At 34.3% G+C, this 14,314-nt stretch overlaps 1 protein-coding gene across 13 annotated transcripts in view; it reads left to right on the forward strand.

Annotated features, from left to right (window-relative positions):
• LOC125659959 (unconventional myosin-XVIIIa-like) overlaps positions 1 to 14,314 on the forward strand; it is a 74,958-nt gene that overhangs the window by 7,477 nt on the left and 53,167 nt on the right. For 3 of the 13 annotated variants that reach the window (XM_048891809.2, XM_056139291.1, XM_048891818.2), the window contains exon 1: positions 9,794 to 13,079. The exons of 6 other annotated variants lie outside the window; for them this stretch is intronic. In XM_048891809.2, the coding sequence (XP_048747766.1) occupies positions 12,162 to 13,079 (918 nt within the window). In that variant the 5' untranslated portion in view covers positions 9,794 to 12,161. Of the gene's footprint in view, positions 1 to 3,070; positions 5,079 to 8,117; positions 8,128 to 9,793; positions 13,080 to 14,314 lie in introns of those variants that run through there. 4 more of the 13 variants (XM_048891825.2, XM_048891845.2, XM_056139406.1 and 1 more) reach the window with 4 other exon arrangements.

Here is a 14,314-nt window from a genome sequence, read left to right on the forward strand (position 1 = left end):
TCATTCTCACAGCTTCATTGTACAATCTTATTGTTTGAAAAGGCCAGGCCTGACGGAACTGTGGATCATACGCTCGACTTGTAAGCTGATAATTTGTCTACCAATGATACATGTGTGATTATGTTTCCAGTTTAGAAATAAAAAATATGTAAGACTACTGATCATATATCAGGTGTATATCTGAACCTGTTCGCTGTGAGTGGTCAGAAATATGCTTAATCAGTTGTTCAAATATTTTTGCTTTTTGCATGTACTTCAGGGTATCAAAAGTTTATTTTAAACAATCTTCAGAGTTCAACAAAGAATGCATATGTGAACGATTAGTATTGCTGAAATTCATGTTCTGCATGGATGGTATTGAAAAGGGGGGAGACAGTTCCACCCAAGTGAAGTTCTGAAATATCAGACAAAGTTTTAAATATGAGGTTACCGTACAAGTGTTCTTCCTATTACTGGTAATGGCCACTTTCATTTTAAGTTTGCTGAGAATGAAAAAAAATCAGTGTCCAAGTTTGCTGGTTGTTTACCAATTTGTTTACATGTGCAAGGTTTGACCAACATATGTAGTACATGTAATGCATGAAAATGTACAATATCATGTTCATAAGGAAGGAAAATATCCTTAACAGATTGATCACAGATGGGTCCATGGTACAAAAAGGAAGAACTTTTAAGGAAAAATGAAAAATTATCTGCTTAAAGTTTTCTGAAACTCGAATAGTTTACAAAAAAATGATGTGTGTATATGTCACTAAATGATACCACTTTTCCCATTTATTTGGTATATTGGATTCCCCTCCGTCACAAGTTATAATGAAATTAGCAAATTCCTTCATTTTATGTCTAATTTGACCAAACTATTATTATGGAAGTCAGATTGTCAGAGATATTTAGAAGAGAGGTCAAAGTTGCTTAATGATGAGTTTTGGTATTACAGTGTTTTGCTATAAGTCAACATGATCACGTTGTTAGGTGTAGTGAGAATTCTTAGTGACTTAATCACATTGTTGTTAGGTGTAGTGAGAATTCTTAGTGACTTAATCACATTGTTGTTAGGTGTAGTGAGAATTCTTAGTGACTTAATCACATTGTTGTTAGGTGTAGAGAGAATTCTTAGTGACATGATCACATTGTTGTTAGGTGTAGAGAGAATTCTTAGTGACATGATCACATTGTTGTTGGGTGTAATGATAATTCTTAGTGACATAATCACATTGTTGTTAGGTGTAGTGAGAATTCTTAGTGACATGATCACATTGTTGTGAAAATTCTTAGTGACTTAATCACATTGTTGTTGGGTGTAATGAGAATTCTTAGTGACATAATCACATTGTTGTTAGGTGTAGTGAGAATTCTTAGTGACAGTGGCAGGTTCTTCTTATCTCTGATTCTGACTAGGTACAATTCTAATACGTACTACAGTGAAACACACAAGTTTATAATAACAAAGCACTGGGGCTGAACAATTTTTATTCATTATAAACATAATTTGTTTTATTATACTTTCATGTAAAATACTCCAATCTGATTGGCCGAGAAGCATTTGAAAAGTATCTAACAACGGGTAAGAGTACTTGATAATGGGTGATATTATAAAAAATTATCACATGCGTCAATCTCGTGGGGATCCGGGTTAGAATAGGTCTTCAGTACCCCTTGCTTGTCGTAAGAGACGACTAAATGGAGCGGTCCTTCGGATGAAACCGCAAAAACCAAGGTCCCGTGTCACAGCAGGTGTGGCATGATAAAGATCCCTCCCTGCTCAAAGGCCATAAGCGCCGAGCATAGGCCGAAATTTTGCAGCCCTTCACCGGCAGTAGTGACGTCTCCATATGAGTGAAATATTCTCGAGAGCGACGTTAAACAATATTCAATCAATCACATGCGTCAAATTGATGCGCATATGGTTCGCCGTAGATTAATGTTAGACGACGTCGTTTGAGCCTTTGTAATAAACACGAAAACCAGCATCAATATATGAAATATCGCATGACAGTGATTGATCAAATGTCAACAGACGTAAGTTTTTCTGTTTTGTTGTTAATGTAACATTCAGTATTATAAAACAAATATTGCATGTAGTTGAATGTAACATTGAAAATTTTCACCCCTTGAGAAACCATTGTCAACCTCGGCTATGCCTCGGTTGACAATGGTTTTCTCGGGGTGAAAATTTTCAATGTTACTCTCAACTAAATGCAATATTTATATAATATCCAATAAGTTCATTAAAGGTTTTCAATCTACAGAAAATGAAAATCACTTTGCTGTAGGCGTGAAACATTGTTTTTGTATTTTCTGTCAGTTTGTCTGTCACAAAATCTTGTGAACGCTTCTCCTCCTATATGCTTATAGGATAGACTTAAAACTTTGTACAATGCTTCCATTTGTAGATGTGCATATTCTCGGGACAGGGCGATTGAATTATTTTCCTAAAATTATAGTGGATCTAAGAGGGGTGGAGGGTGTTGGAATAGCTTTCTTGTAAACATTTCTCCTCCTATATGGCTATAATCAAGTAGACTTGAAACTGTGTACAATGTTTCATTGCCATTTTTAGATGTGCATATTGTCAGGAAGGGAGGATCCAATTATTTTCGTAAAAGTTAAAGTGGATCTAAGAGGGATGGAGGATGTTAAAATAGCTTGTGAACACTTCTCCTATATGGCTTATCGAGTAGACTCGAAACAGTGTTCAATGCTTCATTGCCATTCGTAGATGTGCATATTGTCAGGAAGGGAGGATCCAATTATTTTCCTAAAAGTTGTAGAGGATATATAAGAGGGATGGAAGATGTTAAAATAGCTTTCTTGCGAACATTTCTCCTCCTATATGGCTTATCGGGTAGACTTGAAACTTTGTACAATGCTTCATTGCCATTTATAGATGTGCATATTGTTGGGACAGGAGGGTCCAGTTATTTTCCTAAAAGTTATAGTGGATCTAAGAGGAGTGGAGGGTGTAAAATAGCTTTCTTGTGAACACTTCTTCTCCAGTATATATTGCTTATTGGATATAGACTTGAAACTTTGTACAATGCTTCATTGCCATTTGTAGATATGCATATTGTTGGGACAGGAGGATCCAATTGTTTTCCTAAAAGTTATAGTGGATCTAAGAGGAGTGGAGGGTGTAAAATAGCTTTCTTGTGAACACTTCTTCTCCAGTATATATTGCTTATTGGATATAGACTTGAAACTTTGTACAATGCTTCATTGCCATTTGTAGATATGCATATTGTTGGGACAGGAGGATCCAATTATTTTCCTATTAAGGTGTAAAATAGTTTGTGAACACTTCTCCTATATGGCTAATATCGGAGTTCATAATGTCGATGTTCCTGCCCATGCTTTCTCCTCCATACCATGCAGTACATTAAAGGGAGGAGGTTTCATTTGGTGCACTTCCAATTTGAGGAGCTGGGGAGACATTTGTTTTTCATAAAAACAATCTCTAGTTTATTATATTAAGTGTGTTCACTGTAACCATATTTTATTGTAGTCTTATTGATATCCAATTAAACCACCATTATGACCATGCAGAAATGCACATGCTTTTAACACCAGACTTATTAGACCCACTAATGCAAAACTGCTGTCATCAATAAATAGGATAATAGAATATGATATCCTGATTTTTTAGTTAATTCCTATTACGTATCATTGCAGACGATTGCATGACAATTTGAAACATGGTGAAATCCGTATTTTTCATTTTCTCCATAGTAAAGGTAGTTGCATCACGTTGCAACAAGATAAAGGGCACTTACTCTGAAAGTTCACAATTGGAAAATGGAACAGAGTTGTCTTTCTTGGACCTGATTACTTTCTGAAAGAGAAAAGGAAGACATATGGAGTAATCAACCTTGCATAGGAAATTAATTTTAAGAGATATTACATTCTGACTCTGTCCTAGGATTGTTGTGTTGAATGGTCAAATATCAGATGTGTTTATAAGAGCTTTTAGTTAAAGAAAAAAGGTATGCTCAACACTTGAGGTGTGACATTTAAATGAGGTGGCACAAATACAAAAAAAAGTGCCTTTTTATTTCTCATTGATTTGCAATGTTTAATTTATTGATTTCTTCAATTGTCAAGGATTTTAAATTGTTTACTCTTTGGGCAAATTGTCCTTGTAATCATTCTAATCAATTGCTTCAATTGTTGTAACTAACGGGCTATGTATTTGTATAGAAAAGATGTAGACTGTGAAAAGTTGTATTGAAAAAAAAAATATTTGCGACAGTTATTTAAAGTTTTACGGTTGGATTTATTAATATATATTTTATCTTTTAAGATTGAGCAAACTTTCTTTCCCTGTGTGAGGCTCTGATATTGTTCGATCATGACAAGTTTAACAAGAGTGTATTGTCAGATAATTATGTATCATTTAAATCAGCTATTTTGAGGATGATGATCCGATTACAAAAAATTAGCCATGAGGCATATGGTTTTAAAGTGTTGTTCTTTGACTTGGCCTAGTCACTTTTTAATCAGTGAGATTTCAATTGGATCAAGGTGACAAGAATCTTGCATTTGTAACTGCGGTTTTTTTTCATGAAGGAGAGAACTTGTTGACTCTGCAAAGCTATATAACTTTAACGAGATTCAATACTACTATTGTACCAAGTCATGGGATAAATGTTTTTGTTTGGATAACCTGAAAGTAGATTATTGGGTGCTGTACAATACAGTGTGATCTGTGAAGTTTCTGTGGACCCACATTATCTGAGTTTATCAGAGGCAGGAGAATTTTTCGTGTAGATGGAATCTTACCAGTGATTTCTTAATTGGAGCGTACTTGTTTCGGGATTAATGTGGATAAATCGGTGTTTAATATGTATTTAATAGTGAGATGAAATTCTTTAAGCATATGACAATTAGCACAGCTGCTATATACATGCATTTAAAAACAACCTATTTTCCTGTTTAACATTTTTGGTTTCCTCCTATATGGAGACTCCCAGTTTTTCTGACCATTATTTGATTGGAAAATGAGTGCAGCAATGACAACAAAAAACAGCTCGAGACCGAAAGCAAATCTGGCAAATCTGAATCATGTCAAGCGCCTAAGGAAGGTAAATTATATTCTTGTGGACCTTGATGAGAAATAATCTTCAATTTCTTTGCATTTGCAAACAACAGGAGTGGTAGTAGTTTAGATGAATATATCATATATACCACAATGGTTTAATGTTCATTCTACTACAACTTTTTTGTAATCTGCAGTTTGATTGGCAGTTGAGCTACGCTGAGTTTTAACAGAAAGCTTTCAGTTGTGAGGTCATTTAAGGTGGCTCACTACACCCTGAAATAGTTTCTCAAATCAGTACGAATTGTTTGTTTTGCTGTTTTTCGCCACACTCAACAATTTTTCAGTTATATGTTGGCGCCCAGTTTTTATTGGTGGAAGAGAGATCCCAGATACAATGTACCTGGGAAGAGACCACCGACCTTCCGAAAGTAAACTGGGAAACTTTCTCACTTACCGGCGCAAGCGGGATTCGAGCCGGTAGGTGAGAAAGTTTCCCAGTTTACTTTCGGAAGGTCGGTGGTCTCTCATTGGTTTAATCATAAATGATATGATGATATATGATAAGTATATACGCCATAAAGGCAGAAAACATGCAAATTTGGATAAACACTTGATTTTCAAAAAAATTATTTCAACACATATATTATGAACAAAAGACTGTCGGATTTGAACTCGAGATCTGCGGTTCACCAGCCCAATGCTTTAACCACTGAGCTACGATGATAGACAAACAAATCGATCGATACAAATAATTTCACAGAACACTTAGCTATCTTGTAATGTAGTGTCATAAAGAGTATAAGCTTTAGTGTAGTGAGCTACCTTAAACAATAAAATGCTTTCTTTCTTGTTTTATTAGGTAATGGAGGTAGCTAGCAAGCATTGCAGAAAAAATTCAGAACCTGTATTAGCGGGTTCAGCAAATTTTTTGTTCAGTGATTGCTACCTTCATCACCCAATAGAAAGACATTTTATAATTGTTTTATATTTTTTAAATGTATTTTTTAAATCTAGATACTAAAATATTATATTGTTGATCCATTGAATCATTACTTTAAACTGAACAGCCAATACATCCTTTGGCCCTTGACCTTGACAATGCTTCATATTTGTTCATGATTACATTGACAGGTGGTACTAAAAAAACCTGAATCGAACTAGTTTGCAACAAATATGTATTCATTGTTGAGGATGAAAGCAGTATGTCAATTTCAAAAGAAATATATAAGAGAAAAGATTTAGTGATAGAATCACAGAAACCGTAAACATTTTGTGACGTAAAAAATGCAAAACTCAACAAAGTAAAATGTAAACTTCAAACAAAATGCATAATTGCATTAGAATGTCGCTGGTAAACTCGTTTACAACCACTAAATCAACATTAACAGTCACAAATAACAAACGGGAAGATAGTTATTCCCTAATTTATCTAATGAAACTTAAAACCATCTGATCCTCCCAAAGTCATTACCACCTGTTGTATATGAATATGATAGTCTGAAATTTACATAATTTCTTTTGACTCTAAATATTTCCTACTATACTAGCAATTTCACACTTGTTTCCTCGACATTCAATATTAAAGTCTGTCAAAACAGATTAAGTTATGTTATTGAATAGAAATTTGAGTTATCTGATGTTCAGGAAAGTCAGAAGTATTTAATTTTTAAACCTTTAAAAGGATTTCTGCTGATGCATCTACTAATTATTTCCTGTCAGGTGGCGAGATCTTGAGATTCATGCTATTATGTTGTCATGCTTGCAACAGACTATTTGAAAAAAATACATCAAAAATTTATAGAGAAATGACCTTGCAAAAATGAGTACCATTCTCAGACAATAGTTTACATTGTGAGGCAAAACATTTGATTTTATATTTGACCTAGAATTATTGCCATCTTTTTCTTTCATGTACATTGTCTGTAGCAGGTTCATGAGGCAAAATTATATTAAGTGTATAAGAATTAAAATGAAGGAACTTTTACTACGGTACTTCAGTACCTACTATCTCTAATAAGTATGAGGCTGAAACTGAAACAATAGTTATCTGGTGTCCTTGACACTGTTACATTCAGTATATGTGACCTTGACTTCCTAGAAATCAAACATGCCTGCTTTCTCAGTAAAAAGTACAAGTCTAATCAGAATTGATTTCTGAGTGTTAAAATAGTGTGATTTTGACCTATGACCTTTCGATCTCAGAATCCTTGGGCATCTATTTATTCTTACCTGCATCTCTTCAGTAAATGGTACTTACACATTTGATTACGGACATTGACCTTTAGTCAGAATTCAATATATGTAGATAACACTATAATATATATATATATATGTAAATTCACTGCACTTTCTCACAAAAAAGATACAAAGATGCTGGAGATCAAGAAAATTGAATAATTGCTAAACTGAGAATTTTGTAAGAACAGAACAGAAACAGAGAACAGAAATTTGTAAAAAAAAATAAATATATATATATATATATATATTATAGAGAGAGAGAGAGAGAGAGAGAGAGAGAGACTCATGATATATATATATATATATATATATATTCTTTATCTCCAGCATCTTTGTATCTTTTTTTGTGAGAAAGTACAGTGAATTTACAAAACCATATTATAACATATCATTTAATGCTACTGGAGTTTGCAAGGGGCTTTAATGAAAATTTGAAGGTATGTTTGGTCACACTGTGAAATGTATAGTAGGAAATTATGTTAAGAATTTTTTTTATATATGAATTTTTGAAGACGGTGATGCTAGATGAAAGTTATATCAGGTAATTGATATCACTAAACCACGCTAGGAATGTGAACTTGTACTCAACATCTTTGCAGGTTTTCTTATAGAAAAATTGGTTTGGCCATAATCAAATACAAAATTAATTCATCAATGTTGAATGAAAAATAACATGGATGCAACTAATACCTTTTAATGAAATAATGAGGGACATATTTTTTCATTCTATCAAAAGATAAAAGTTCTTTGTATATTATACATGTACATGACTTGTTGTACATCAATGCAAAGATTTATTGTATAAAAACCTATGTATATATACACTTTCTTCATTCAAGGTATATATCTCGGAGGTAAGAGACATGTATTATTAGTTGACAGTTTAAGTTTGATTAGATGATATGAGTCGATTAGATGTTACTTTTTCTTTCTTTCTATCTTTGTAACACTTCTGGTTGTTTTCTTTAAGAGTATATAACCAATCTTCCCCATCTATCTAAAGTTATTCTTATCTTGACCACTATTGTATATGTAGTACCTGATTAATTTGCAATAATAATAAAGAAAAGCTTTTATATTTGTGTGTGAAAAATAAGGAGAGTTGTATTTTCTGAAAAGACAAAAAAGTAATATCCTGTAGTGTTTTCCACACCAATTTTTAAAGCTATTTTATGTATGGATTTGGAAAAAAATCTAAGACATTTTTCAATATTTGAAATTTTTTAACGTTGAATTCTTCCATGAATTAAAAATCATCTAACTTATTTATTTTTGTAACTATAGCTTTTAATGCAACTTTTTTTAAATTATGCAACATGACATGCCTGTCATGAAATTAACAGGGTTCTAAAAACAAATGATTAAATGACGAAAACTTATAATTTTGCCACCATTTAGTGAATCTGACGAATTTTGCAAGGTGAAACTGTCTAAATTTGGTAGTAATTCTTATGTATGAAAAACACTGTTGTATTAAGTAAGTAGTATAGGCAATTTTCTCTGTTTCCTGTGTACATGCAGTGTTGTGTATTGTACAACATGTCGGGGTACTGCAGAAATTATTTTGCAAAGTGAGCTCCATAAAAGAGCATTAAATCACAGGTTTACGCCTCAGTTTCTGTGTATTTTCAGCTTTTGAACCTTAACCCATCCCTGGGGTCTGAATTTCAATAGAAGTGTAACGTTCAATAGGGAAATGTACTCAGTCCATTTGCAACATGCACTTAAAACTCTGATCCAAGCCCCCGCTTCACCCTGTGTGTTTATTTTCAGGTATTAAGAGACCTTGTGATGTAATTTGTGGTTCCTGAGCAGTTGAAACATTTACAAACCTACAGCAGGCCCATGTTTGTCTTGTGATGTAATTGTCAAAGTGAACAACGTACCTGTTTGTACTTAGATTTAGTAAACTAGCCTTTCAAACAATCCGAATAGATCTATATACATATATTTGAATGTATTTAAACCTGAAATCAGCTAGGCTTCATGAGATTCGAATTGGGATCATGTAGTAATAGTAACGAATTCATGGTTTGTGCAATCTACTTGTAACCGATCAATATGCATGTACCTGTTCATGTTTAGATTTCTTGATTAAAAATTGCAGATTGAATTTTTGTCCAGGAAGCAAAAATTCAGGGGATATAATCTGAAGATTACAATTGTTTTAATCTTGGAAGTAAATGCAGATAAATTCATAAAATTTTTATTCTTTACTTGTATAAGTCATTTGGACTCATCTTAATTCTTTAAAAAAAAAACCTGAACAAAATAACCTTCACTATCTCAAGGAGACTGTCATGAATAGACAACTCCTGGGTGCTTTATAACCGAAACATTCTGTAAAATAAAGGCAGGTCAGCTGAAAATGGACATGCATGTAAGAGTGTGACATAGATAGCTAATTATGTAATTGTTAGCAATTCGAACCCATTGTTCTTCTTGTCATGGTGAAGTGCTAATGGCCTACTCTACTTAGAAATTTACATGTTGATTGAGTCCCATTTACAAAAAAAGCTTTTACTGTTCTGTCCGACTGACAGGGACTTTGTGATAGTTAACCAAGAAATGGTTAATTTTTCTGGTGGAGAGGAGCTGTTCAGACAGTGTTCATGATATTCATTATGACCCAGCTTTTTGGGTGTTTTTGATAGCAATCAATGGGTGTTTTATAATCATTCAATTGTCATTTTGAGGACTATTTTGTTTCTAGGTATTGTTGTAAGGTTCAATTAAAGCATCAGATAGTATTGTTAAGAGGTGATCTAAGGCACAATTTGTTTGTTCCACAAGCCTTTGCAGTAACACACGAGAAGGCAGCGGAATTTCATTTTGGGGAAATCTCTACAGTGTTTACACATACATAGCTGTGTGATTTAGGGACACTGAGATGCCTTCAGTCATTGATACTTTAGGTAAATAGAGATTTATTGATACGAAGGTGGAACAAACTTTTTAAGGAGAGCACAGTATCTTTAGAGGTGATAGTCTGATAGACTTCCATGTCTGGTTTTGCTGCATTTCCATCCTGCCTATGTAAATGATCACTTTTGGAGTGGAAATGAGGACACCTTGGGATCAAGGGAGAGGACATTTTATGCAGTGATAAGTTTTTCATATATTTTTTTTCTGAGAGAGAGAGATAACTTCATGTTGACAAGATCAATTTCCTTGGTTTCCAACTGTCTGTGCATGATACTTGGTGGAGTTGTGGACAAATTTGAAAAGGATTTAATCTATTAGTGGGTCATTTGGACCAAGATTGAATCATTTTGTTTGAGCTTGAGGATTACAGTGAAAATAGGCTGCCTAGAATTTCTTCAGAGTGGACTTACAGAAGAAAAGAAAAACCAGGTGTATTGCCCAGGCAGACTATAGATACACGAGGGATACACAAGACGCATGGATCAGTGATCAGTGACACACACCTTTAAATGTATCTCCTGAATATATAGACAGTTTGAGATTTTATCCACCATTCATACTATTTGAAGATAATAGCTCCTACCTATTCAGCAAACTTTTACAAACTCCCCATTGAAAAAGATAAAAGCATGAAATATGTTTCCAAGCTTCCTCCCAGTATAGTGTGAAGATGTAAACAGAGCCAATCTGTGCTGCAAGACGAGCTGTCCCACCACTTCTAAGTTAATAACTACAGAATTGGTACTCGTGGCCTGTTGTTTGAATTGGAAATTTTTATTTATCCATGTATGGACCTAATCTATATTGGAATTGATACTCTATTTGGGGGACGTTTTATCTCAGAGTGTGGTGATTGAAAAGTAGACATGCATGTCATTTGATTCATGTAAGAGTTTTAGCACGAGTGATTTGATAGATAGCCGACTTGATTTTGGATAAACTACACCTAAACCTTGTGTAATTGGAGAAAAAGTGTGCGTGTTAATGAATACACATTTGTGAAAAGTTCTGAAATTTTTTTGCACTGTTTTGTTCAGGATCTAAAATGTTTTGTGTGACAGTGTAGAATTCATAAAAGTGCATTTTGGAAGTAAAAAGTTTCACCGACAGCAAAACCGTGCAAAGAAGAAAATAAAGGACTATACATATGTACATTTTTGTGTCAAACTTGCAGGGTTACTAATTAGGAAATATGTTAATTGAAAAGGATTATGCATCCATGCAAATGAACTAAAAGTGCCTATATTTAGAGGGAAAAAACTGCTTGACCTTCAGAAGAGAGATGAGGTGTACAAATGTTATCTGCATGGTGTGTTGAATCCCTCTTACCTTTCATATTAAGAATCAGAATGCACTGGCCACATAATTTAAAAACCACTTTATCATAGATATAGGTATAAACCTAAACAAAGACCCTATAGTATGTGATGATTCTAAACAAAGCACTGCCTTGTAACAAGTATCTGGATTGTCATTGATTCCCAGGTGTCGCCATACCCACTGTTTTACCTTCTTGGGGATTAAAGTCAGAACTTCTGGTACAGAGATAAAGTGTGACATCTTGTGTGCTGAAGTTTTATTGGGGCACTGGAGTAGAGACTATCAACAACCATAAAAATGCAACCTCTATTGGTTTTTAAGTGTGGTAAATGATTGTCTGAATTTCACGGATTCATTAGCACTTGATGTGGTATAATTCATACAGGATTTCTTATCATTTACATATCATGTGTGGAAGAAAGGTATGTTCAAAAGCAAAGGTGTCATAGGACTGTGTAAAGAACATCCTTTTCAATGAAATAAGTGTGGAATTTTATTTGGAAGAATTAGAACACCTTGTTGGTAGAAATTTAACTTTTCTCATGGGAATGATGAGTTTCATTCTTTGGGAATTTCATTTTTGAGTTCACTGAATTACTTCATAGACTGTGTATCTGTTGTGTCATACTGGTATAAAATCAACATGAGTACAAATAGTCAAAGACGACGATCTGGAGTAAAGGGAGATTCTGCCAAAGGAAAAGCTCAACCTGATCGCCCCAAAACTCCAAATATTGGAGGAGGAAAACGAAGGTCAGAGGGCACTCCAAAAGGACTACCTTTGCAAAATAAGACCAATGGACATGGAGATAACTTGGAAAATGTACAAATGGATTTCCCTGCAATATCCCCAGGACATGGTGGAAAATCCAAGTGGGATAACTTGTGTAGAGGTACCATTTCTTCTGCCATGAAAAGAAGTGGAAGTGGAGCTATGGAAACCGGAAATCCAGAAATGAAAAGAAGTGTGAGTGTTACATTTGATGTGAAGTCAGAAAAAGGTAAACAGAAGTTGTCTCAGAGTGTTTCTGTGGATCCCAATCAAATAAAAAGAAGTGCAAGTGGTGAACTGCATCAGAGACAATTAATGCAGAGGTCAATCTCCAAGGAAGATTTCAGAGCAACTCAAGAACAAGTGGAAAAGAGGATGCATAGAACTGTTTCTTTTAATGATAATCTAGCAGCTTTGAACTCCAATGAAACAGTTCCAGAGGAAGAGAGCTCAGTAAAACTAAGGCATCCAAGGGTGGAAAATATCAGTGCAATACATGACAGTCCAGATGGCGGTGAAGTTGTTGTGAAAAGAAGAGGTGGAAAACGACGCTCTGATCCACCAAACAAAAGGTGGAGTCTAAATCTTCCATTGGAAAGTGGAGCAGGTATTGGAAGTGGAAGAGACTTGAAATCTCCTTCCACTCCTGGCAGCAGAACAAGCAAAAGAAGAGTGACCTCAGGCGATTACACAGCTTTTGCTCCAGCCTTAAATGCAGCAACCAGTTCACTGGATTTGGATAAAATTATTCAAATGTTCAAAATTGATGGAAATTTCACAATTCCAGAGGTATGTTTGGGGTATTTATGGTTTTAATGACTAAATCTTGCACTAGCTGTATTATGTAACACCCATGAATTAATGTCAAAAGATGTATTATACAAAGTAGTGTGCTCTGGCACCTTTGCAGAAATCAGAATAAAGTATGTGTAAATATTCTGTCTGTCAAGAAAATAAATGATTATATGACTTGGTTTAGTTTCAAGTCAGTTGTTGGCATTCACCTGCCTTTCAGTCTAAAAATGGACTTGATTGACCCCTGTGTCTGACTACCTGTTGAAGTTTTCTTGATGGATTTTGGCATCAAGTTACAGTTACTGGACTGGTAATACATGGAGAGGAAGAAAAAAACATGCAAAATTTTATAGGATTTGATGTTTCAGATGGGTTTTTAATGCGTAATGGTGGAAACCAAATCTGACTGCATGGAGGATGTAGATTGGTGATTAAAGTTGATGAATTAGATGAAATACACTGAAGTCACTTGGGTCATATCATACTACAGCTGTCATGTTTGATAATGTTTTTAAAATATTGTGTTCTCCCTTAGGGGACTGTTTCCATAAGCTGAACATGGAAAAAAAAAAATAATGAGACTCTTACTTCATTGCAGATAATCTGGTTTTGTCATACTGAATTTAGACTAAGGTATTGATAATTTGACCTGCAAAACTAAATAATAAAAGTCTTACTGACAAGAAAATCATCGAAATATTCATGGCTTTTTTTCCTCTTATTTCAAAAAGGATATCTCCTGTGGTTGTATCTCCTCGTTCAATCATCCTTGCGACTTTGATGTCGATTGTGAATTGACTTGTAAATAAATATGATCATATAAAGTCATTGTTAACTTGTGTGGTGAATAAATTTGCATAGATTTTTTGAAATTTTGAATAAAGTTCAGTGATTTTAAAGACTCTCCTAGAAAGAGTAATTGGGTCAGTACAGTGGCATGAGGTGCTAGTGTATCCATCTAGAAAAGGTTGACATTTATAGGAGAGGGTCAATCTCTATCAAGACATGGGATTAGTATTTATTTCTACTTATAGTAAATTGTATTGGTAATGTGAGAAGATCTAGATGCATAAAATAGACTACCCAGGGGTGGGGTACATGTAATTAAGTTGCAGTCACTGATGGACCATATTTGATGGTGGTAGTAGGGGCTGGGGGGAGGTCACAGAATATTTGAAATATTTTGATACCATGATTTTTAGAATGATAAGAATTTTTTCATGTAAATT

The sequence above is a fragment of the Ostrea edulis genome, chromosome 1 (assembly GCF_947568905.1).
Source record: "Ostrea edulis chromosome 1, xbOstEdul1.1, whole genome shotgun sequence".
Classification (NCBI taxonomy): domain Eukaryota; kingdom Metazoa; phylum Mollusca; class Bivalvia; order Ostreida; family Ostreidae; genus Ostrea; species Ostrea edulis.